This window comes from Eretmochelys imbricata, chromosome 11 (assembly GCF_965152235.1).
Source record: "Eretmochelys imbricata isolate rEreImb1 chromosome 11, rEreImb1.hap1, whole genome shotgun sequence".
Classification (NCBI taxonomy): Eukaryota; Metazoa; Chordata; order Testudines; family Cheloniidae; genus Eretmochelys; species Eretmochelys imbricata.
This window is the reverse complement of record NC_135582.1, coordinates 18,564,334-18,591,019: the sequence shown is the minus strand read 5'-3', so window position 1 is coordinate 18,591,019 and position 26,686 is coordinate 18,564,334. Positions and strand designations below refer to the sequence as shown.

The following is a 26,686-nucleotide window of genomic DNA, read 5'->3' as shown; positions in this document are numbered from 1 at the left end:
CCCCCCCCCGACCCCCCACGCTCTCCCTCACTAATGGAATGTCAAATTTAGAGTAATTTCTTGAAGGCAAGGACCACATATTTGTGAAGTGCTCAGTAAATTTTGAGCGCTCTAAGAAGAAAAAAAAAATTTGTGTTACTCACAAGGCCTCAGAATTGGCATAGTATTAGAAAGTAAAGAACTAATGAAAAAATTATTCAAAACAGTACTCACACATTAGCAATTTAGTAGGACTGTTCTTTATTTTTAAAAGAACAATAGAGCTTTTAATTAAACTAAAAGGAAAACAGGCAGACAATGTTGATTAAAGCATAGGCCCTTTTTCTTCCCCTTTAATGATTACATTACCTTAAGTTTTTTTTAAAATAGCTGATTTTAAAAGAGCCTACATTTCACTTGGTTAAACGGCATGATTTCTAGTACAAACATACTCACTATCTTGGATTTGAAGATGTCCAGTAGCCCTGATAAATGAGTATATTGATTTGGCACTTTACGAAGATGAACCATTTCGAAGTCAGTTCGAACTCCAGGGCCCTGACATTCTCCAACATACATTCTTCGCCATTTATGATGTATTTGCACAAACAATGGTACCTGACTGCAAAATATTGAAGCAGTAGATTAAAAAATGTTCACTGTTCTAACATCCTCAGAACTATTTAATAGTATGTATTTCAAAGCAATTTCAGACAATTCTACAGAGAGATATAAAGAAAACCACCACCATGTACTGGTACTTGGGTTTAAATTAAAAATGGTCAAGTTAAAAAATAGGTCATAAAATACAACTTTCATTAACATAGTTAAGTGGAATGTACATCAAACTGTAGTAAAGTCATCAAATCTGCAATGTCATAAGTAACATTTTACTAAGCACTTTGTCTTAAACTCTGATTTGGGGAGATTTAATAAAGGGTAAGAATATTTCCAGGAGCTTTAGAAGATTTATGCCACCAGATTTGTGAAAAAACTAATTTATAATTTTATAAACTAAATTTTTATTAAATTTATATTAAATACTGAGAAAATTCAGCTTCATTATTTACTTGGATAATAAAGTGGAGAGTATACTTATACAATCTGAAAATGACACAAAGCTGAGATTGGTTGCAAGTAATTTGCAGGACAGGATTAGAATTCAAAATGACCTTGACACATTGGAGAACTGGTCTGACATCAACAAGGTTAAATAAAGTACTATGCTTAGGAAGGAAAAATCAAATACAAAAAGGGGAATAACTGCCTAGGCAGTAGTACTACTGAAGAAGATCTGGGAATTACAGTGAATCATAAACAAAGAGCAAACAATATGATGTAGTTACAAAAAGGCTAACATCAATCTAGGATGTATTAACAGGAGTGCCCTATCAAGGACATAGGACATAACTGTCCCACTGTACTCGGCACTGGTGAGGCCACAGTTGAAAAGTGTGTCCAGTTTTGGGTGTCACACATTAAGATGTGGATAAACTGGAGAGAATTTGGAGGATAGCCAGAAAAATAAGAGGTTTAGAAAACCTGACCTATGAGGAAAGGTTACAAAAATAAAAAAAAATTGGTATATTTAGTCATGAGAAAAAGGCAACAGGAGGACGACCTGACAAGAGTCTTCACATATGTTAAAAGGCTGTTAAAAAGAAGACAGTGATCAATTGTTGTCTCTGTGCACTGAACAAAGGACAAGGGCTTAATCTATAGCAAGGGAGATTTAGATTAGATATTAGGAAAAAGCCTTATAAGGATAGCTACGTACTAGAATTGATTACCCAGGGAGGTTCTGGAATCCCTATCATTGGAAGTTTTTAAGAACAGGTTGGACAAACGCTTGTCAGGAATGGTGTAGGTATACCTGGTCCTGCCTCAGCACACACAGCTGGACTAGATGACCTTTCAAGGTCCCTCCCAGCCCTATATTTCTATGAAAATCATGACTTGCAGACCAATTAATTACTCTTATGTTTTTTTATATTAAACAAGAAAGCCTACGGAACAGAAGTCATACATATGGTTCAGTGCATTAAAATCTTAGTTATCTTTGAAAGAATCCTGTGCTATTAAGGTTAGGCCAAGTTTCCACTGAGACACAACTTTTTGTTTCTTTCTATGGCAATATCAGACTGTCTACAGTATATGTTATTACTATCAATTCAATTTTCCTTACTATAAAGCATCTTCCAAATTATAATGAAAGTAATATCTGGATATGTAATCATTTAGCAATTCACTTACCAACCAGTGTTCCCCAATGCAATCGAAATTGAACTCAGAAGAAGGTTACATTTGGATTCACTAAGAACTGCATCATTATTTGCTGCTGGAGCAATAACCACAAATTCCCGTAAGCCATACCTAAAAAAGATAACCTTTGTAGTAAGTTACATGTGACAAATAATTGCGTATTCTTGAGGCAGTCCTAGGTAGACTAGAGTACAGCTGTCACCAATTTACTTGACAAGTGCACATTGTGGTAGTAATTCAGTGGCAATTAATTAGCACGGATTTAAATATTTAAGAGGCCTGAAAAAAAGCCAAACTATTAAAGTGCATTTTGCATTTTCAGTTCATTTTTCAAATATTTTAAAAGTTACACATTTAAAAACTTCTTCTTATATAACCACTTTTACACTTAGTGTACCACAGCACATTATATGTCATTACTTACATTCTAAATCAGTGGTTCTCAACCTGCGGCCCAATCAGCACAGAGCTACAGCCCATGTGACATCCTCCCAGGGCCATACAGGTAGTATTGGATGCGGCCCACAATGGTAAATAGGTTGAGAACCACTGCTCTAAATAAAAGATACATTAGACAACTGATAAGTACCCTGCAACATGTGCAGTGATGTACTCCACCCTGAAATTCAGCCAGCAAAAACAAAAAAAAAGAAGACAGCATGTATTATTCACTCTGGCAGAGATTGCTATGCTTTTCATTTATTCCTAGTGTCACATATAAAAGCTTGCATAAGGCTATATTACTTTCTTGTGAAGGTAAATAAACAACATTTATGCAAAGAGCAATTTATTTGACAATAACTTTGTTTTCCACTTCTATTCTTTAAGTGATCTGGAATTAAATAAAGCCATTCTCCTTCTACCCAAGTCTGCAGCCAAGACATAATCCTGAGTTTGTAACATCATACTCTGGCCACAAAGAGACTTGTGATAGCACTAGTTCTACTTCACTGCAGAACAGAGTGAAGAAACCAAAAGGAACACAGTGTCTATTTAACTGTAGTACAAACAAAACAAAAAATTATGAATGACAAAAATACATCTTAAAGTTTTATTTTATGTCTTGCTCTGATATGAAAGAAACTAATACTTGGAAGACTTCAGTCTGAAATGTATTTAACCATCTTGAATTTTAGTACACATTCCACTAAGTGTCATTTGAAGATTTTAAACACTGAAAGCGTTTCGCTTTCGTTTTAATTTAAACCATTAGCTAATTTTAAATTAGCTAAATGTTCCAAATACTGAGTGATGCTTATTTTTGTAAGGCTCAAATCTTGACACAATGAACGCTGAATGAATACCCAATCTGATCACTGAAAATCAAATTATTATTAGGGCCCTACCAAATTCACGGCCACAAAAAACACACCACAGACCATGAAATCTGGTCTTGTGTGTGCTTTTTTTTACCCTGACACATACAGATTTCACAAAGGAGACAAGCATTTCTCAAATTGAGGGGCCTGACCCAAAAGGGAGTTTGGGGGGGGGGGGGTTCACAGTATTGCCACCCTTACTTCTGCACTGCCTTCAGATCTGCAGTGGTTTTGCCAGGCACGCAGCTCAGAAGTCAGCGTCCTGTTAGCAGCAGCACAGAAGTAAGGGTGGCAATACCATACCATGACATCCTTACCTCTGCGCCACTGCTGGCAGCATCTCTACCTTCAGAGCTGGGCCCCCAGTCAGCCGCCGCCGCCGCTCTCCAGCTGCCCAGCTCTGAAGGCAGCGCCACCAGCAGCACAAAGGTAAGGGTAGCAGTACCACAACCCTCCATACAATAACCTTGCAATCCCCCCACCACACACACACACACCTACCTCCTTTATGGGTCAGGACACCTAAAATAACAATACCATGAAATTTCAGGTTTAATAGCTGAAATCATGAAATTTACTATTTTAAAAATCTTATGACCATGAAATTGACCAAAATGGACCATGAATTTGGTAGGGCCTTAATTATGATATATGTTTAAATGTTACTTGTAATATAGAAGAAAACAGACTAAAGAATGCATACATACCATCTCACAAGACAATGGGCTCTAGGAGGAAAATCATTGTTCATGCACAACAAGTCTTGCATAGATAACGGAAGGGCATCTGTGAAACAATTTGATAAAGTTAAGTGTCGGTATATTTTTACCTTGTCAAGCGGAAATCTGTTGTGTGTGAAAGTAAAGAGAATTTTCTCTAACTGAATTTATTCTTTAAAGAAGTCTTTGAGGTTCATTATATTAGAACAGAATCTTTGGAACAGAAAACTTTTCTCTAGTAAAATCAATTTTACCTCTATGTTTTTTCACTTCCTAGTATAGTAATAAAAACTTCATATCCCTATTAAGGACCTAGAGCTTGCCTTCCTGTTTTTACTGCTTTCATATTTTTCCTCCCTCTTTGAGGCCCTATACTGTAACCAACATATTTCTGGGATCCATCATTCACAGCCACAGGACCTCCTGAAGGTAGCTGTCCATGCTACATGATACCTTCATGTAAAAAGAGATATGTGCAAAAAGTCTGTCTATTGCCTTTTGGGTGTCCAAGGCCAGAGGAATGTTAGGTTTTAAGGTTTGTTTAATACAATTTGTTCCTTTAAAAAAATCAAAGGAAAGACATACAAGAAGGCAGAACAGTGGAACCTTAAGTTTCTTGAAGTAGGCAATACTTTGGGCCCCATTAATCAATGTATTTTAAATAGACCAGCACTAATCACCACAGAATCTAGGTGGTGTTACCCTGACAATGACCATTAAAAATAATGCTCAATTTAAAAAAAAAAAAAAAATTCAGCTCACTGCATTCAACTCTGCACTGTTACTACTCAATGGTATGTGTTTCTTGGAGCTGTGAGGCAGTTGTCCAAAAAGGCCCATGTTTTTGGAGTTTAATGTACCCACCCTACACAAACCATATAATCATTTGAAAGCTTATTTTATGTACATTTAGATGAGGTATAATGTGCAGCTGTCAAGTGGTGCCATAAGGCCTGTAGGCAAGGTGAAACAATGGTACCCAAAGTGGAAAAAGTATCTTTTTTTGCACAGTTCCAAAAACACTGCAATGTGACTATGACAACAGTATTTACTGTTTAAGTTAATTTCAACACTTTAATGTGGTGTTTATTGGTCAAAGCTACCAAACAACAATGCATTAAAAGATTTGTATTAGATTTGCATAGACAAGTATTTTTTTCCAAAAATGGTGAAGCTGTTTAGTATATGGCAAATATTAACATTTTGTAATATATTTACATGAAATATTTTCATATCACATATTTTTAATTGCTAAAGTATCTCAGAAGTGATAATCGTTTTCTGTATTTTCAATCAAAATTTGCTGACCAGATCAGTCTCACACTGAAGTTTGTGCATCAGCATATGGCATGCCCATAGTTTGTGCTGTAAAGTGACTAGATATAAATGTAGATGAATTCCTAAAAGTACGGCTTTTCCATTTGTAAGCTTTTGTACATACAATGTAGCATCTAGTCTTCCTGGTAGAAGATTGCAAGCAATGTTGTTGTAGCTATGCTGGTCCCAGAATACAAGAGAGATAATGTGAGTGAGATAATATCTTTAATTGGACCAATTCCTGTCAGTGAAAGAAATAAGCTTTTGAGATCCACAGAGCTAATCTTCAGGTCTGAGAAAGGTAATCAGAGTGTCACAGCTAAATAAATGGAACAAATTGTTAAGCATGAGGAGTTAACATAACACATGGTGAACTTCAAAACAAAATGGGCAATTAACATCTCTGCAGTCATGGGACAAAGGAAAATTAATATGTTACAGACTGTTGTAAGGAGACAACGTTCTGCAGAAGGACTTCCAAAAAAAAAAAAAAGAGGAACCATCTCCTGCAGTTCATGTACTCCAGAAGGGACCACCTCAAACAAGAAATCACCACATGCTCCCACCCTGGAAGGGGTGGGGGTGGAACTCAAGAAACCTACTTGGCAATCACACAAGAAATCCAAAACAACAAACACGAAAACAAAGAGTGGAATCAACTCCTCCTCCACAAAATACCACTTCTGGGAGAACCCATTACACTAGGGCCCACCACATGGACAGTACATGACTCCCCAGTATCATCAGCTTATCAAAACTACTCTCCAAGGGACTGCACTTCTGCCCCATCACCGAACCTGATACCATACTAACATATGAACAACTAGAAGAATTATTTTGCTGACTCTGCCTCAGTGAGTTATTTCACAACAAAGACAACACCAACCACAACTACCATGACCCCACCAACAGTCATAAGAAAAAAAAATCTGATTGGATACCCACCAACCCAAGAAACCACATACTTGATCATTACACTGATTGCTTTAGAGGGGGTGGGGGTAGAGGGTGGAGGTAAGGGGGGAAATCACCTGTGAAATCCTTAAGCATTGCATCCACCACAATCCCTTCACTGCCAAAAAGGTCAGCTACACAGTTTCTGAAATCCAACCACCCAACAGTGATCAAACCAGCAGACAAAGGGTATACCATCAGAATCCTCAACCATGGTAACTAACCACATCGAGGCCAAACAACAACTCTGACACCACCAACTATAAAGAACTCAAAGAAGATCCCACAACCATATTCACAGCCTTCCCTAAACAACTCCAAACCTCATCCCCCACAAACCCACCTAAGGGACCTCCTACATGCTTCCCAAAATACACAAACCCAGGCAGACCCATCATACCTGGCCATAGAACTCTCACCTAAGGAATAGCAGGACTCTCAGAAATCGTCCTCACACCATTCACCACACAAAGGGCAAGTTTCCTCCTGGACACAACCAACTTCCACATCATCAACCACCTCTCTCATAACATCCTTACCAACTCCTTATATACCAGAGGTTCTTAACCTCGGGGTCAGGACCCCTCAGGGGGTCGCAAAGCTATTACATGGGAGTCACAAGCTGTCAGCCTCCACCCCAAGCCTCACTTTGCATCCAGCATTTATAATGGTGTTAAATATATTTAAAGGTGTTTTTAATTTATAAGGGGGAGGGAGGTCGCACTCAGAGGTTAGCTATGTGAAAGGGGTCACCAGTACAAAAGTTTGAGAACCACTGCTATACATCACCATCCCTCGTCACAAAGACATCACCTACCTACCTCATATGTAGCAAACAATGTACAGTCAGATATCCGATCCAAACACATCAAACTCATCCATTTCATCCTCACATATCCATAAAAAACTTACATTTAAACAAACACACGCTTTTCCAAAACATGGGAACAGCCGTGGGTACTAGGATGGCTCTCCTTTATGCCAACCTCTTCATGCGCCACCTTGAGGAAGAATTTCCACAAAAAAAAAAGTGACAAAAGAAATCTTTCCAAAACTCTCTCTTCTGACCTTCAAACAACCCCCCTACTTCACCAAGATCATCATCAGAAGCAAGCTCCCCATCAGAAGCAAGCTCCCCACAGACCAGGACAAACCAACTCAAAATGGCACCATACCTTGCCAAAACAACATATGCAAAACTTGCAGCCATATCTCCACTGCTACAACAATCAGTACCCCCGCAGCATACCTTTCGTGATCCATGGGCCCTAACACCACATATTGTGATGGGGCATTTGATGCACCGGATGAGATCACACCCCAACAACTAGGTGGGTGAAACTAGACAATCACTACACTTTCTAATGAGCTCATACAGAAAAACCGTAAGACAAAAAAACCCTATCACCTGTGGATGAACACTTTTCACAAAATGACAACTTCCATATATGAGCTCTCAGACCTCGTCCTCAAAGGAAACCTACACAACATGTTAAAAAGACAAGCATAGGAGCTTAAATTCATAATTCTGCTAGACACCAAAGATCACGCTCAACAGAGACATTGATTTTATGTCTCGTTACAACCTGTAACCCACTCGTCTACACTAAAAAGTTTTGTCGGAAAAGTTATGCCGCTTTAATTAAAACCGCTGTTGCATCTCCACACTAGATCCTTGTGTCGGGAGTGTGCATCCACACTAACAAGTCTTGTATCGACACAGAGAGCAGTGCACTGTGCATAGCTATCCCACTGTGCAACTGGCTGCAGGGTGCTTTGGTAAGGGTTTGCAATGTCTCATGGGGCAGGTAAAGTGTCACATGATGCAGGTTTGTCAATCCCATCATTCCAGGGGCATCCTAGTAGATTGTCAGATGCTTTTTCAACTGAAGGGGGTGGAGGGGTAGGGAAGACAGCAGGCTGACCGACCTATCCTGAAGCAGGGGGACACCCTCCCCACCACTTCAGCCCCCATCTCTGCTCAGCAGTCTCTCCCAAAGCAGCCCACTCTGCCTGCGGTTCTTTGATTCCCTCCCAGTTCTCCCACAACCGCCTCAGCTGCTGGGAGCAGCACCCTGCCCAGTTCTGTGAGCTCTCTGTGCTGAGGAATGTCAAAGCAGCACAGCAGTCATACACCCAAAAGCAACCCCCACCAGCAGCAGCAGTCTGCCCGCAGCAGCACCACTGTGTTCCTAGTGCAGAGCCGAACAGGAGCATTCCATGTTAATTATTTGCTCTTTGTTCCCCAAAGGGAGAAACACGCTCAGCTGTCAGCTTCCCAGAGCTTTGAAAGGGGAGGGGCGTATGCCTGCAGGGCAGCAGAAATCAAAACAGTGAGTAGACTAGTCACCGCAGGTATTGTGGGATACAGGTGGAAGCCAGTTTTGTCGACAAAACAAACAGCAGTGTCTACACTGATGCTCTGACACTTTAATTTTGCAGCAAAAAGCTTTATGCTTCTTGTTGAAGTGGTTTTGTTGACGAAACAGCAGAGTTTTGCCACCAAAAGTAGCTTTGTAGTATGTACACCTCCCGTTTTGTCAGCAAAAGGCAGCTTTTGATGACAAAACGTTGTAGTGTAGAAAAGGCCTTATTCTTCTTTGTCCTATGACTGCAGAGGTGTTAATTGCCCACTTCATTTTGAATGGTTTCTTGCAACATGTGTTAACTCCTTATGCTAAACAATCTGTTGTATTTAGCTGTGACACTCTGTTTACCTTTCTCAGACCAGAAGAAGGGCTCCGTGGAGCTCAAAATCTTGTCACTTTTACCAACAGAAGTTGGTCAAGAAATAACTTCATCCACTTTGCCTCTCTGGTAGAATGTTTTCATGTATAGTTGTCTATGCACGCAGTACCAGCCTCTGAAATATTCTAGAAAGTAGTTTTTCAATTCAGAATTTATACACAGGCCAGTATTAGTGTTAGAGGTGACAATACACAGCTTCATATTGTGAATATGCAAATACTGTGAGAGAAAGACGTGACCTAACAAGAAGTGGTGAAGACAAAGTCCACAAACAAGTCCTTGCCTCATGCTCTTCGTCCCTTTTCAGTGCAGTTACTGCTCTTGACAATTATGTCATCAGCACTAAGACAATCCCATTTACCCTGAATCATATCCACGGGCACTTATCAACATATCCACTGGACTGCATGTAACATCAGATGTACCAGTCTCCACTGAAAATAGTAGATGTTGGTGAAGAACAAATGGAAAGATTTGTGAGAGGTGTACTTGATTCTAATGGGACACATAGCTTCTTCAGCCCCATCAAGAAATCTGGCATCAAAACATTTGCTGACATGGCCAAAACGAACAAATATCTGGCAAGGGATGGACAATCAGAGCAGCTACAAGTCCAGAAACTGGCTTCCACAGAGCCTCTGTCCTTAACAAGATGCAGAGATGATGTTCTTAAGTCACCCAACAGGACCTGGGCCTATGTCCCTCTTCCATGCTGATGGAACAATGAGAAGAACAGACAAAGCCGAATTAGCGCATCATCTGGAAGCTCTAGCTGAAAGGATTCATGACCTAAGAGCATGTGTCAAGGATCCTTCCCCACTCTGAACTCTAGGGTAAAGATGTGGGGACCTGCATGAAAGACACCCCCCCCCCCAAGCTTATTCTTACCAGCTTAGGTTAAAAACTTCCTCAAGGTACAAACTTTGCCTTGTCCTTGAACCCTATGCTGCCACCACCAAGCGTGTTAAACAAAGAACAGGGGAAGAGCCCACTTGGAGACATCTTCCCCCCCAAATATCCCCCCAAGCCCTACACCCCCATTCTTGGGGAAGGCTTGATAAAAAATAGTCACCAATTTGCATAGGTGAACACAGACCCAAACCCTTGGATCTTAAGAACAATGAAAAAGCAATCAGGGTCTTAAAAGAAGAATTTTAATTAAAGAAAAAGTAAAAGAATCACCTCTGTAAAATCAGGATGGTAAATAACCTTACAGGGTAATCAGATTCAAAACAAAGAATCCCTCTAGGCAAAACCTTAAGTTACAAAAAGACACAAAACAGGAATATACATTCCATTCAGCCCAGCTTATTTACCAGCCATTTAAACAAAAGGAAATCTAACACATTTCTAGCTAGATTACTTACTAACTTAACAGAAGTTCTGAAGAGCATTCCTGACCTGGTCCCAGCAAAAGAATCACACAGACAGACAGACCATTTGTTTCCCCCACCCCCCCTCCAGCTTTGAAAGTATCCTGAAACCTGTCTCCTCATTGGTCATTTTGATCAGGTGCCAGCAAGGTTATCTTAGCTTCTTAATCCTTTAGAGGTGAAGGGATTTTGCCTCTGGCCAGGAGGGATTTTATAGTTCTGTATACAGAAAAGTGGTTACCCTTCCCTTTATATTTATGACAGCATGCGACAAAGAAACCATCATGTATATCAGAGATACTATGGCTGTCTTACAAATGATGTCTGGAGACAAATTCCACACATTTGATTAATTGGTTGCTGAGTTCATGAGGCAGGCCCTAAAGGGATTTGACAAAGCTAATTCTGTAATCAAAGTTTCTGACATATATGACAACAGTAGCTCTGTGAAAACTGCAGAGAAACAGCACCAGACAGGATCTAAGATTGGATGCAAGAAATACCAAATGATTGGTGGACATCTTATGCCTCAATGGAAAAGTTTCTAAATGTGGTATCCAATAAGCAGTCACTTTTACAATTCCTCTGAATATATGGGGTCAAAATGAACCCGAGAGTGTAGGGGCACACCCAACACAAACACTCCTCCTTGCTGGAGGCTTTTCCAATGATGAAGCAGCAAAGTCATCACCAATCGAAATGCTGAGGAAGCCCAAGGACTCGTATAGTACTCAAAAGGAAACAGATACAAGGATGCTTCTGCATGCGAAATGTGCCAACATGGCTTTTGAGTTTTGTGATCTTAAAAGAACCACAGTAAATAGGTCACCTGATACAGATGTTTTGGTCCTTGCTCTTTGCTACTTTCCAAAAATTGAACACATTTAACGTATGGACTGGAATTAGGCACCATGCTTCATACCTGTACATGCAATTTGTGACACACTCCTGACTTTTGCAGCATACTTTGTGCTGTACACTCATTAACAGGATATGACACTATCATCCCTACTTGGTACAAGGGGAAAAAAGCATCTGTGTTTAGAACTGTCAAAACAAAGGGAGCTTATCACTTCAGAGACCTTGACAAATTTGCAGAGTGTGATGGCCAAGCCACAATTTCTGCAGCAAAGAAGGTGGTAGCAGAGCTGTATGACGACAGCGAGAAAGAAGAGGAGATCCACAGAGACCTGAATTGCTTGCACTTCAATCTAGCCATCAAAAGTCATTGGCCAAACTCCCACCATGTGAGGATAGTTTTGAAGAGCATGTCAAAAAAGCACCTTGGCAAACAAAGATTTGGATGTCTTCATACACAGGTAAAACAGATATTGGAATACCATTGCAACATGGATGGAAAAATGGGGGTGATGAACTACCTCCTGTATTCTTCAAGGACCCAACAGCATCTGAACTTCTACAAGACCTTATCTGTGCCTGTACCAGTAGCGTTTACTGCACAATCAACTGTGTCAGTAGTCAAAACAATCTTCCCTGCAGAGAACTGTGTACATGCCAAGACAATTAAGAATTTGGTAACCCATGCACCCTCAACAGAGATCATAATGATGAACAAGATGGTGATAACGTTGACTAGAAATGTCACCAGTGCTATCACGTTTCAATATCTGTACAAAATTATTATTAGATTATTACCCTTTAGATTGTCATTGTGATGCTTTAAGGTCACAGAGAAATCCAACTTTATGTTTTGAAATAGTAAGAGAGGGTCATTAAACTAACAGAAACTAATGCAAATATTTCAAAGTGATCATTTTAACGTGTTGATGGTGTCACTGTTTATCCCCGTTTGTACTGTAATGGCATCACTCAACAGCTCCATCATACCTCATCTCAACCTTCACAGCTGTCAGTCTAGCGCATTCATTAGCACTAATGTAACTTTAAATTAAAAGGGACTTTCTTAAGAAACAAATCCATTCTTTCTTCTACTGAGAAGGCATAGCTACCAAATATTTTGGAAAAAAAATATTTCTTGCCTTAATCTGTAACAGTTTTGAAACACATCATTAAGGAAATCACCATAATAGTAGATGCTCCTGCTATGGCCATTTCTAATCATTAGTCAAGATATATCAGAAAGAGAGCTAGAACAGTGACCGTCCATGCAAGGACATTGACAATCAAATAATGCAAGCATATACTGGCTATCATTTGCATGTCTGAAAAAGAAGAGAAGTCTTCAGGGGCTTTGAGATGTTAATATAATGAGACTGAAAATTTACTTGTTCTTGATAGTTTCAAATTCTGAGGCATGTATTTTAGAGTTGGTGGGTAAATGGGGAGGAGCTAAATTTACTGTACTTTGATTTTAAGGTTTACATAGGGATGAGAAACCTTTAGAGGACAGTGTAGTTGGAAACTGCACTTACACACATTCATGTCCTTTTCATAATGAAATAATTAAACCATGTAGGTTTGTCAGCTTTAATTCTGCTTCAGCATTTGTTAACGTGTCAAAGAGTAAATGTTATAGTGAACAAAGCATACCATTATAAAGCTTTGGTATGTTTGTTAGGCTACAATATATTCTTTCATCACTACCACAATGTTTCACTAACGCAAAATGCTAACATTCAGTATTTACATTAGATTTAAAAAGACCCAACTGGACATAAGATTCAGGTTTCCTCCCAGAGATATTAAGAAGAGAGTGATCAACACTGTTCCGAACATCCACAAGTTTTATTAAAACTGTAACACTTGCTATTTTTGCCTTTTATACCAAGATAACAGCCAGACAGCTGAATTTTAAGGACCTTTAATTTTATAACCTAACAACTCAAGTTCTTTGGGGAGAACGAACTAACAATACTACATGGAAACTATAGTTTGCAAAATATTTGAACAAACAGACATGCACCTTGTGGTTTGAGAGCATAATCTGCAGACCTCTGACGTTTCTAGACAAGTCAAATTAATGTGCTGCAAATTTCACACTACGTTATCATGATATAGTGAAGAGTAATTTCTGAATGCCATCTACCCTATACCTATACCAATTAAAAGAACAATCATTTACCTTCTACCAACTCCTCTTTCCCATCTTTGTCACTGGCTTCTTGCACAAGATAATGATGAGTAATGGAGAATCTGAAGTCAGCAAATGAAATTTCATCTGATTTCTCCTCCCATATTCCAGTGGTGTATACACCCTGTATATTGAAAAGGGATACGATATTATTCGGTCATGAAGATTTAGGTTAACCTTCAACAACGTTCCCATTTTTTACATCCATGTGTGGAATGAATTTTATGTGCATCAATATGGAGGTGATGTGGGGTGGGGCTGAGGGGTTCGGCATGTGGGAGGAGGCCCAAGGCTTGAGCAGAGGGTTGGAGTGTGGGGGGAGTGAGGGCTCTGGCTGCAGGTGCGGGCTCCGGGGTGGGGCTGGGGAGGAGGGGCTTGGAGTGTGGGAGGGGACTCAGGGACGGGGCAGAGGGTTGAGGTGTGGGGGGTTAGGGTTCTGGCTGGGGATGCAGGCTCTGGGGTGGGGCTGGGATGAGAGGTTTGGAGTGCAGGAGGAGGCCCAGGGCTGAGGCAGAGGGTTGGGGTGTGTGGGGGAGTAAGGGCTCTGGACAGGGCTGCGGGCTCTGGGATGAGGCCAGGAATGCGGGGTTTGGGGTGTAGGAGCAGGATTTTATAATTGTACTATAAGAATAGAGGTACTAATGTATGTCTTGATTTCATTTTACCAGCCACCCTTTTTGAATAGCAGAAAGCATTGGCAGGAATGCATCTGACAGACTGCCAGTGTCTGTACTGATGTTAAGGCTGGGACAGACCAGAACAGTCCTTATGACTGATTATGGTCACCCTTTTGTTTTAGGATAAGATATAATGTCTACTATGGTTTCCTATATGTATTACAAATTAGGCACTCTAGTTAAATATACATTTCTTTGTTTTAAGGTTTAGTAAGTAAATGACAGGATTTTGTATTGTGTCTATAATAAACAGGTTAGAGAAATGTTGAGGGCCTGAAGCCCCAACGTGAACTGTTTTAGTTATAAGATTTAGCAAGACTTAATTTACAGTGTATTCTGTACACCTTTGAAGGTTTCTGTGAGAGACTTTTTGTGTAAATGAGGAATGCATGCATCAGGAAAAGATAAGATGTGAAAGCCATCACAAATGTCCAGATGGTCAAGAAAAAGTGAGAGACTTGGAAATACCAGGAGACCATCAGAAAATATCCATTGTATCTGAGGCTAAACATGTTAGCAGCACTGACGACCTCAGAGGTGAGGCAGGCACCGCCGAAGACGAGACAACAAATAGGAGATAACGATGGGAAGCCCGACAATAACCATCAAATGATAACAGCAGAAAACCTCAAGATTAACACCACTTAAGGACTAATGATTACAGGATGACATTGCAAAATGCATGGACTCAAATGGGAATTTACAACGATAAAGATGGGGTGTTTTGCCATGGAACTCTGGGTTCAGTCCTGCGGAGCATCAGATCGCGACCGACAGAGCCTAGCTCCTCACTTGTACTCCATCTAACTGGCTATTAGATTGACTTGAACTACTACAGACTGGTAACTATAAAGACCATATGCAGGACTTGTGTGCATGTGTTTGTGTGACTGAAAAGCATATGCTAACTGTTGTATTTTCAATAAATATGGCATATTTGCCTTCTCTCTTATAAAAGACCCTGTGTGCTTTGTATAGCACAACAGGGGCGCAGGCTGCCCGGGGACTGCGGCAGGAAAAGAGGACTCCCTCCAGCCCTCTCCCCAGCCACAGCCACTCCAGGGCTGGGGGAAAGGCACCTCTACCAGCCTGTGCAGCCCTTGATTGCCTGATGCGTGGCCACACAGCTTAGAGGGCATTTAGATCAGCAATAAAGTATATTGCAAGTATTACCTACAGAATTAATCTTTCTGGTGTGGACAATACGTATTTTACATAGATTAATAAAAAAGGAGTCCCAAAACGCTTTACAAAGTTAAAATATTAAAACAAATCTTGCTATGATCAAGCATGTTCATTTCAAAGGTCTGGTTATTCTAAATAAACAGCCTATAGAATTATCTGGCAATTCAAAGGCATTTGTATACCTCTCCAACAAAATCACATATTTCAGAGTGTTCACCAGTGCTGTGCTGAAAGACAAAACAGCTCCTTTAGGAGATTATGTCTACTGTATACTGCTTGGTTCCAGTATTTGGTGTGAAATACTTTTCTGTTTCTAATATTCATCTTGAATCTGACCTCAGTAATTACACAATTCTATTCTTCAGAGAACTGTAAATAGTTCTGTGTATTAAAAACAAACATCAATCAAGTTTCAGATGAAGAAACAGTAGTTAGACCATTGTTTAAAATATATCTGCATAACGCTGACTGTAAATATCACTAAGTAACACTGCATATGTATGATTAACAACAATTCTACTTTTCTATATAGTAATGCTTAAACAAAGTTATTTAGAGGATTCCTTGATTTGCACCATCCTCTTACTTGTTATAGGGCTCCTATCACTAGATTATTGGACTACACAACTCAAGAGACAAGTTCAACCTTAACGTGTAGGAATATATTAATAGTTAAGATTGAAAGTATTTGATTAGATAACCAAGTTTTAACCCTGAAAACAGTGTCCTGAACACCAAATTTAGTTTCATAAAACTCCCTTTGAAAATGTAGCTGCCAGCCCACTCAGTACAGAAGAATTTCTCTGCATTGCTGTGCAAGATATCTGGGTAGTTTCCTGTCTGGTGTACTAGACTCAGAGAAGGAAGGCTGCAAAGACTATGGCAATGTCTACACTACAGCCTATGTCGGCATAACTTATGTTGCTCAGGGATGTGAATAAACCACCCATCTGAGCAACACAAGTTACACCAATATAAGCACTCATGTGCACAGCACTATGTTGTCAGGAGAGCTTCCCTTACTGACATAGCTTCTGCCATTCACCTAGGTTGTTTTATTATGCCAATGGGAGAGCTCTCAGCTGTGCCGCTATTTTTGTAGACATACCCTAAGTATTTTTTCGACTTTGAGGGAGTGGAGTGCCTGAGCCACAACTGCATCCTCTGTAATGAAATACGGACAAATATTGACTAGCTCTGAGGAGTCATGTGAGACTTTTATCCGTGCATCATAAAGGTTAAGTGCCATGGAGTGAAGGGAAAACAGAGATCCTTGAGAACTCAAATGGGAACCTGGACAACGCCCTTCCCACTCTGAATCCAGGAACAAGAACACTGGAGCACACAAAGGTCTACTCATTACCAACATAACATATATAACAATATAAAAGTATCTCCATAACTTTACAATTAATTTTGACCACACAGATTCATTTCTTCAAGTAAAATTCCCACTGAAAACTGTTCTTGCTGTAAGTAACCTCAAAGTTTAGTCCGCCAAATACAAGGAAATTTGAAGTGTAAATATGAATGCACACTATATATTACATGCCATCTCCAATTATGAAACAGAAATTCAGAAGCAATTAAACTGACCTTTTCTAGAGGCCTGCCTGAAGAAATCCCAATAAGTTTCCAGTCATTCAAAACTTCTTCAACTTTTGAAATAAATCTAGCGGGGAGAAAAATTATTAGTATTTCCTAAACGGAGTTTACATTAGAATTTATTTTGCAAAAAGTGACAGTACAATACAGTGAAATTCCTGAAAAATGAGCACTGTACAACTCATTACAAGGGGAAAAAATGGTTAACTTATTTTAGGATTTTATATTATTCTTTTTTCTCTATTTCATTTATACTAAGCCTTACTCTCACAGAGTGCCTGATTGTGAGCCTCTTATTTACACTGGTGAACTACTCACATGCATAGTTCCACTCAGTATTTCTATTTCAGGGGAAATTACACTTCATTCAGATTTTCATTTCACTGACCACCACTGTAAAATAAAGGGGCTCACAATCCGATCTACAGGATATAGGCACAAACATTCCATTGAGCAGAGAGGCAAAGATGTACCTACACATACCCAAATAGTATTGTAAATTTTAAGTAATTTGTAAACAGAATGATTTTGTCTCTCTTAGTGACCAGCTCAGGAATTATACACTTGGAAAGTTAATTTTAAAATAACCTACTTACTGTACAATACAGTGCTGCTTACAGCATCCAGTATCTGAACAAAAAGGAGAAGCATGGAACAGAGAATGACGGCTAGAGTCTGAGCAGGAAATCTCTCTCTCTCAAGTATTTCAAAGTTGTAATTAACAAATAATATACACAACACACCATACAGATATAAAGCTGTAATTTTAGTTTATGATTCTGGTGACAGTGATAAACCCCGCAAAAGTTATTCTCAGTTTAGAAAGTCTACTGAGCTTTCTGGATGAGTTTTAGTAGAAACTGAATTCATACTTTGTAACTCACAGCAAGCTAACAAACACTTTCCCCAGTTGATTTCATTCTGCTCAGAAATATCAGAAATCCAAATGACCAAGCCAACAACTGCAAGAGTCAATAAATCAACACTAGCTGCAAACAATGATGTTCTCAGTCTCCAACAGCTGAAAATGCATACTTAAACTAATTATTAAAAATAATGGGAAGAGATTCTGGTATGTACTTTTTTCCCTGGCAGACTTCATTCTTTGAAACCTTAGTGTAATCACCAGAAGCCCTCCAAATATTATGAATCAATTAGAAATATTCACTTTAAACGAACAAAATTCCATACCATGGATTATTCAAATAGCAACCCAAATTTAGATTTTAACACATAAGCAGACTATAAAACTTTGAAAGAGGACTAAGCTTCTATCATGAAAACTAGAGATGGAAGAGGCCTATAAAATCATGTAGATAATGTAAGATTGTTCTTTATAATCTATTTTCTGGTACTTTACTTGGTGATGGGTCAATCCAACTTCTATTGATTTAACTGGGAATGGGATTAGGCCTCATGTATGCTTTATTAACATTTCAATATTCCAACTCAGAATTATTCTTATGGTTGGGACAGCACCTTCTCACTATCCAATCAACCTTAATTACAAAATGTCAATTTTCTTCTGTGCTCATTCCATTTGCATACAAACAAACCAGCACTTCAATCAACTTCCCAGTTTGTGTCATTTGCAGAAATCCATTCTGTGCACTGTCCAGATTACTATTCTAAATAAGCAAACAACAAAAGATGACTAAATTTCTAACACTCCAAAACAAGATAAATTGTTCCCTGTCAAATATTTACCCAGGCAAAACTGATAATGGTATTTAACCACACAAGCACATCTTTCTGCACTGAACGGAACACAGGAAATACCATAGTGCACATTAAACACTGACATCGTGTTTGCAGTGTAGTAATATCGCAAAAATGCAGTTCCTGCTCTGAAGAACTGTCTTTACGTTAGCTTTTCTGGAAGACACCCTACTGTTGGTTCTCCTTCAGCGGTGACAGCAGTTGAGAGAAGCATGGAGGGAGAAGGCTCCAGGAAGCCACTGGCTATTTTACCACGGGATCATTTAGACCTGATTCGGTCAGACCTACGCAACAGGACGGTTAAAATGCTGTCAGCTTCCTACGCCAGCACACCCACAAGTAGATCCATTCCGGAGTTAACAACAGGAGGGGGAAACTGGTCCCAAAAACGCTAAGGCGTGTGGGGCCGCACCACAGGAGTCACGACGCCGGGGCCTCTGGGGAAGGAGCGGGACTCGGGAGGCCATACTGCCTTTCCCAGGGGTTCCTGAGGGCAGGCAACAGCTTGCCGGGGCGGGGGAGGACGACGCCGCGCTGTGCAGTCATCCCATCGGGGGTTACACTGGGTACCGCTCCGAGGGCCCCTTCCCCTAACCGTGCAAAGCCGGGCGGGGGCGCTAACCGCAAGGAAGGGCGGGGGGCAGGACGCGCAGCCAGGGAAGGGGTGAGAGATGCGGAGCCCGGGGCTGCGGTCTCGTACCTTTCCCACTCGGAGGCGGTGGTGAAGTCCGTGATCTCAAACACCTCGGACTCGGGCTGCGGGGAGAGAGGGGGAGAGGCAGTGAGTGCGGGCGGACGGACGGACGGGCTACAAGGAATCGGCGGGGAACCGGGCCGGGAGACTCACCTCGCTGTCGGCCGCCATCTTGTGCAGCCACCGGGCAGTAGCGCGCATAGGATCACGGGAGGAGGGCGAGGGCGAGGGCGGGAGCAGGACGGCGGGGAAGGGCAGCGAGGGAGCCCTTGGAAATGCCCCCAGCTTTGGGGCTCGCACACAGAGCTACCCGCTGCTCTCAGCCCAGTCCGATGCCTCCCTTCCCCGCTCCGAGACCACCCTCTCCTTACACCCCTCCTGAGGGACAGCCCTATTCCTACACAGACCCCCCCCCCCCGCAACACACACATCCTTCCTGAGAGACGGCCCTGCCCCTCCGCTCCGTCCCTCCCCACACAGCCCTCCTCAGAGACAGCCCTATTCCTACACACACATCCCTCCTGAGAGACGGCCCTGCCCCTCCGCTCCGTCCCTCCCCACACACCCCTCCTGAGAGACAGCCCTATTCCTACACACACATCCCTCCTGAGAGACAGCCCTGCCCCTCCGCTCCGTCCCTCCCCACACACCCCTCCTGAGAGACAGCCCTATTCCTACACACACATCCCTCCTGAGAGACAGCCCTGCCCCTCCGCTCCGTCCCTCCCCACACACCCCTCCTGAGGGACAGCCCTATTCCTACACACACATCCCTCCTGAGAGTCAGCCCTGCCCCTCCGCTCCGTCCCTCCCCACACACCCCTCCTCAGAGACAGCCCTATTCCTGCACCCAGGGCAGCGGCACAGAGAGGTGGACGCCAGCTTGGATTCTCTGCAGGAGCTGTCCCACAGGGCATTAAAAGAGGAGATCATCCCCACCTGGCTCTTGGTATAGAAGCCACCTGAGGTCCGACTCGTTGCTGTGCTGCCTAAGGAGGAACTGTCATGCCAGGAATCTGGCAGCAGTGCCATGGGGGGAGAAAGGGCCAGGGAGTGAGATGCTAATTGTCACTGAGTGCATCTACAAGCAACTTAGCAGCAGGCTGAGACTCCAACTTACAATTCTCCAGACAAAATGCCCAGTGGACAGTTGCCTTGGCAACAGCCTGTAAACTAAACAGCCTGCTTGTAGCAGTGGCTGCCTGAAGGATTTTATTCTAGAAGAATTTGCTTTAATAATGGGAACACAGTTGGCTACGCAATCTGAAGCTTACCCAGAAAATAAAATCAAAGTACACAGAATCACTGTGTGAATTAGCTGATATCCAGTAAAGAGGGACAGCTGTGACCTAAAAAATTATATTTAGCTGCTCTTCGGATTGGTGTCTCTGTTTCAAAACTTGCTCTTTGATACAAGCTCTAGGTAAGCTCAGTGTTTCAGCATATTTTACAGAACCTATTATTTTCAGTTATTATTTATGGAGCTCCACAATTATGCATGGTAATTTACAATAAAGTAAAAAGACAAAATCTTGAGATCACCATCTAGTTATAATCTTATAAATCAGTTTAATGGGATGCATATGCTAATGTACACCAAGAGAAAGTGTTGTGCAGTGATTAGCATAGAGGATTGGGAATCAAGAGTCTTGACTTCTATCCCAGTCTTTGCACTGATTCACTGTGGGACCTTGGGCAAGTCACTCACCTTCTCGGTATATGTTTAGCCATGTTTAAAATGGGGATAATACCTGCCTATCCCACAGGGTTGTTGTGAGACTTAATATTATTGTGTTTTAAATTTTATGCGATCCTTGGATGAAAGGTGCTATATAAAAGTGCAATTTGTTATAAAAAGTTGAATTTCATCTAAGATAAATCCCTGGGGATAACTATCAACAAGTCTGTAGAGGGTGCTGTGGCACTTGTTCTAGCAATTATGCTTTCCTGTTAGTTAACAGAATAAGGGCCTGAGCCTGCTCATGTTTAACAGTACACGGTAGGAAAATTCTTATTGAATTCAATGGGAGTTAGATTGGGCCCAACATTTTCTCAGTGGTTTTTTTTGTTGTTGTTGTTGTTTGTTTGTTTTTTAATGTTGTGACATTAGGCAGTTTTTCCATTCCCATCAGTTGTGCTGTGAGCTCATCTGAAAATAAAATAAAGGGAGATAAAATAATGAGATGTATAAAAGATCTTAGTTGCATGAAGCAGAAAATGAACTCTTACTTTGCCACTTTGACATTTATTAAGCTAAAGGTATGTGTTACCTTGTATGATGGAATCTATAATGTAAAACAAAACAAAATCAATGTTACAGTTAATTAGTGGTTAGTCCCTGTCCTCCCCACCCCACCTCACCTCACCTCACCTCACCTCTTGCGTGTATAGCTAGGCTGAAAAATTTAAACATACTATAAAAATGTATTGTATTTAAGGTAATTATTAGAGCTTAGTTAGTGTGATAAAAACTTTATAAGGAACACTGTGAATATTATTATTATAATTTATTAACACCAACAATACAAGCACTTAAGAATCTCTACCACAAGTGGAATAATTTAATCTTAAAAAAATATTATGGGACAAAAAAGAGAACAATAAATTATTCCAAGGTTTCCTTTAGGTAACTTCAGAGATTGATGTGGAGATCATCATCAGCAATATTTCTAAAGTTTAATCATTTCTCCGAAACCTAGATTTTCAGCACCCTGAAACTGGAAGTACAACTCTGATCACTGCAGCTGAAGAGAATCTTAAAGTTAAGTATTTACTACCCAATACTGCAAATGTATATTGACTTCATCAAGGCATATATTCAGGTCCCTTTTTCTCTGGTTTGTTAGATGCCTTCTACTCCCCAATGTTATATAAAAGGAGAGAGATCAAAATAAATCAGTAAAAAACAAACATACCAAAGTTATCACCTCTTTATAGGTCTCCCAGCATGTCTTGTGTTATCTGTGTCTGTCTTTTAGATTGTAAGCTCCTCATGGCAAGGGTTGTCTTTGTGTCTTGTATAGCATGGAAGATACTGTCAGTGCTCACAATAATAAAATGAATGTGCCCCTGCCTCTCCACATTCAGTGCTCATCCTGGTGAGTAGTTAAAATGGAAACTTCTTTATCCCTCTTTCTATGGTAGACACAGTCTGGGGATATGTTTTGCCACACAATACATGAGGAGAGTTATACAATTAGGTAGAGAAACACAGGAGTTGCTCTATTGGAACAGATGAATGGTTTAATCTGGTTCAATATTTTGTGTCTCTGACTAATTCTAGATGCTTCAAAGGAGATTATAACACTTGTTAACAATGTACTTAGTGGTGCATTACTATACTATGGGAAAAATTCTTTCCGGACCATCATGGAGCATGTGGATTTTACTACAACCATTTAAGTATATCCTACCATGACCTGCCTCAACTATGTTCTTCAATATCATCCTCAAAATTCAGCTCTTCCTAAAGGCCTGCAGATTTTAGTCTTCAATTCACCAAGCATTATGTAACCCAACAATTGAATTTCTTAACTCTAAAACATAGCATTTTTTTAAAACAAAGAAGCCTTAAAAAAAATTGAACAAACTCTGTGTTCAGATTAATTATTCAGTCACTCTGTTCTTTATTGCATCTTATCTCTTCCTTTCTTTGTACATTTTCCATGTAGATTATAAATTCTTCTGATAAGATATTACTTTTCATTTTAGTCTTTACTGCACCTTGCTCACTGTTGGTGCTAAAAATAAAATTAAAAAAGTGGAGTCTATTTTTATTATGCACAGCTAATACTTGTTGGAAACTTACTAGTACATTTGACTCACTATCTTGCTGCAGTGAGCTCCATGGGCTAATTATATAATGCTTAAATTGGGGCCTTTGGATGTACTCCCATAATATTTACTAATACTATCAATATCTTCTTTTATTTATTTTAACTTGTAATCTTTTAATTTCATTCCATATCCTTCAGGTTTGGAAAAAATAAACAGAAATACCATTAATTATTTATTATTCAGAGAATAAAACGGAGAGAAACCATCAAGCCTATTGCAATCAAATCCATGTAGCACTGCTGTGATTAAGATTATTTTTATTTTAATAATCAGACACTTGTATGAGGTTTTACATCTTCATTGTGCTTTAATTTATCCTCACACCACCTCTAACAGTTTGTAACTCTAACTTCTTTTGTGATCTTTGTGTAATCATATCCCTATTATGGCATTGTAGATTGTTGGATTTTGCTTGCAAAAGGAACAGATATTCTTTTTAATGATAGCAATGAGACAGCTGTCCCTGTGGTAAAACATCATGTGCACGAGAAATGTCTGTCAACTGTAAACAGTCCATATTCCCCAGATGCAGTTATTGTAATCAGCATGGCAAGGTGACCTACACCTCCTTCAGCACTTACTGGTTAGTTAAGTAGAGGTTTCATTGTACTTTTCTTCCTGTGAATGAGCCTAGTCAAATATCTCTTCATGGAAAAACAGGCTCTGATTCTCCATTTAGTTAAGACTATTTTGTGCCCCTGGGAGCTATGCTGTCATGGATCATGGGAGGTGAGTCTAGCCAGCCCTTAAATAACAGAGGCATGAGGCACCAAACTGCAATCCCCATGAGGTATAGGGGCAGCATTTCTAAATCAAAATTTTCAGTTTAAACCAAGTTTTGATTGATATTTCAGTGTTTGAATGAAATTTTTCAGCTTTTGATTTCTGATTGAAAAGTCAACATTTTCTCCATAAAGAAACTCCCAATATAGGGACAATGGATGTGGCATTTAAAATGTGCAGAATAATTCACTCAAAAATTAACGTGTTTATACAGGCAAAAATCCCATTGACTTCACTGGGGCCAGGATTTCTATCAATATTTCCCCTGTTACTGTGTCGTGCCTAGCTAAACCCAAATTCTTACCTTAGAGTTCACTCCTGCAAGATGCTGAACACGCTGGCCCTGATCCAGAAAAATATTTAAGCACCTATGCTTAACTTCAAGTATGGGAGCAGTCCTACTGACTTCAATGAATCAGCAAGACTGCTCATGTGCTTAAAGTTAACAGTGTACTTATGTGCTTTGCCAAATTGTGGCCAATATGCTTAGCACTTTGCAGGATTGAGCCCATCATGCTAATATGTTCTAGATAACATTTTATCCTGCCATGAGTGCAGGGGACTGGACTAGATGCCCTTTCGAGGTCCCTTCCAATCCGATGATTTTATATACACAGCTGTGGTATAAGAACACAGATATATAGATGCACATACAGGCAGTTTGCATTGACTGCAATGGGAATGACATACACATGTATGAAGGCAGCATTTAGGCCACAGTAACAAATGTGAACTGTGAATCTAGAGTTTTGTTTGTCTCCTAAAACTGCACTGCTGGTCATTTCTTTTGGATCTACTAAACGGCTTGTCCACATGGCTTGGTAATGCTCTACTGGGATGTGATGTCTAAAACACACATGAATGTGTTTGATCTAAGGAGACCGAGATGTTGAGCTTTAAGATAGTGCTGTTTCAAACAGTACGAGGTTAAAATGCACTAAGGAATCTTTAGTGTGCACCAGCAGATCCACATGGACCAATTAATGTGCAACTCACTAGTGTGCTTTAGAAATCACACCCAAGTAGACGCATCACCCATCATGTAGACAAGTCCTAAGTATAGTTACATAGTTGTTCCAGGAGTAGAAATATGTAAATACATAATTGCTGCAAACTATGAGGTATCATCTACAGTACTAAGTTCCATTGTAATTAAAATAGTTACATTACATTGGTCCCCTGTAACTTAAAGCTTTGTTAACAGTTTACACAAGCATGTAGCCCTTTGTTCCTAATTTTATATAAAAATGTACAATAAGATACAGAAAATACATTTATAAAGCACACAGAAACAATAATATTTTTTGTTTTAAAGGCATCTGAAAAGTCTCTGGACATAAATTTTTCAAATCAACATGGTCTGGCTTTTGTAATGCTGGCTGTGAGAAATGTGGATATATTTGAAAATCTTGATATGTGAACAAACCATAGACCAGTAGAACTTCTAAAAGAACTGCTAACGAATCATTCATAAGTACTAACAAATATAACCTACCAAGAAACATATTTTCAAAATTCATAATGAAATTTTGAAATACTGTAACAGCATAAATTAGAATATGGAAACAGTTGCTTAGGCGCGGTTTAATCTCTTTATGATGAAAAGACTCATGCTTGTGACACTGAGATCTATAAATATCAAATTATATCTAGAGCTATTATTTGGGATTCCTGAGGGGAATCTCTTTTGAGCCCTCTCTTGTAGCTCCTGCTGGTAGCAGTATCCGTGTCCAGGGTCTACAAAGTCAGACTACAGTTAGCACATAGATCGGTTTTTCAGTTCTTTAAACTACTGTTATATCTCATTTTTCTTCAGGTCTGAGTGATGCTTTTAGCAAACTTTCACAAGCTGAATGCTGCAAAAACAGAGCTATTATTCTGTCACCAAAGCTCTCAGTATTCTTCTTACACTTTCCATTGCTGATAGTGCAGTTGTTTCGTTTAACAATATTGTTTACTATTTTTATAGCACTTTATAAGTGAAAAGCATGGTGCAGCTATTAACTAATTAAGCCTCACAATGTAGCAATAAGGTAGGTGAGTAAGTATTATTAGCTCCATTTTATAAACAGGGAAACTAAGAAAGGTAAAGTGAGTTGGAAAAGACCATACAGTGAATCAGCAAAGCTATGATAAGAATTTAGAACGTTCTGATTCCCAACCATGTGTGCATTCCTATAAATCCTCCTGCCTTACCAAGAAAAGTGTAGTTTTTTTGTTTTGTTTTTTAAGTCAAATACTGTGCTAAGTTGTGCACAAGTTACAGCTCATAAAACACAGTACAATTATCTCAGCAATAACTTGAGGTGGCAGTAGGGAGTGTCCTATGTGACATTCAACTTCAGACTGTGCAACCTTAATTCTGCCCGTGTCTGTAGGCAGCATGATAGTCTTTAATGATGTAATCACATTTATTTTTGCCACAGGACATCTGCCTCATTTAGTGGACACAATGGACATTGC

The 26,686-nt window shown here is 40.0% G+C and overlaps 1 protein-coding gene and 1 long non-coding RNA gene across 6 annotated transcripts in view; one reads left to right on the top strand and one right to left on the bottom strand.

Moving 5' to 3' along the window:
* LOC144272488 (uncharacterized) overlaps positions 1–15,357 on the top strand; it is a 36,024-nt gene extending 20,667 nt beyond the window's left edge. The window contains exon 2 of the long non-coding RNA XR_013347570.1: positions 14,753–15,357. This is a non-coding gene — a long non-coding RNA (uncharacterized LOC144272488). The remainder of the gene's footprint in view (positions 1–14,752) is intronic.
* Positions 1–19,796, bottom strand: part of RAB3GAP1 (RAB3 GTPase activating protein catalytic subunit 1) — a 49,451-nt gene extending 29,655 nt beyond the window's left edge. For 2 of the 5 annotated variants that reach the window (XR_013347568.1, XM_077830575.1), the window contains exons 1-7: positions 19,757–19,795; positions 19,610–19,665; positions 17,182–17,257; positions 13,715–13,847; positions 4,268–4,346; positions 2,233–2,352; positions 436–601 (exon numbers count right to left, since the gene is read on the bottom strand). Coding sequence is in view for 3 of the 5 variants with exons in the window: in XM_077830575.1 (XP_077686701.1) it covers positions 436–601; positions 2,233–2,352; positions 4,268–4,346; positions 13,715–13,847; positions 17,182–17,257; positions 19,610–19,665; positions 19,757–19,774 (648 nt within the window). In the remaining 2 variants the exon portion in view is untranslated. Of the gene's footprint in view, positions 1–435; positions 602–2,232; positions 2,353–4,267; positions 4,347–13,714; positions 13,848–17,181; positions 17,258–19,609; positions 19,666–19,756 lie in introns of all 5 variants that reach the window. The other 3 variants (XM_077830573.1, XM_077830574.1, XR_013347569.1) reach the window with 2 other exon arrangements.
* Between the last annotated feature and the right edge of the window lie 6,890 nt (positions 19,797–26,686).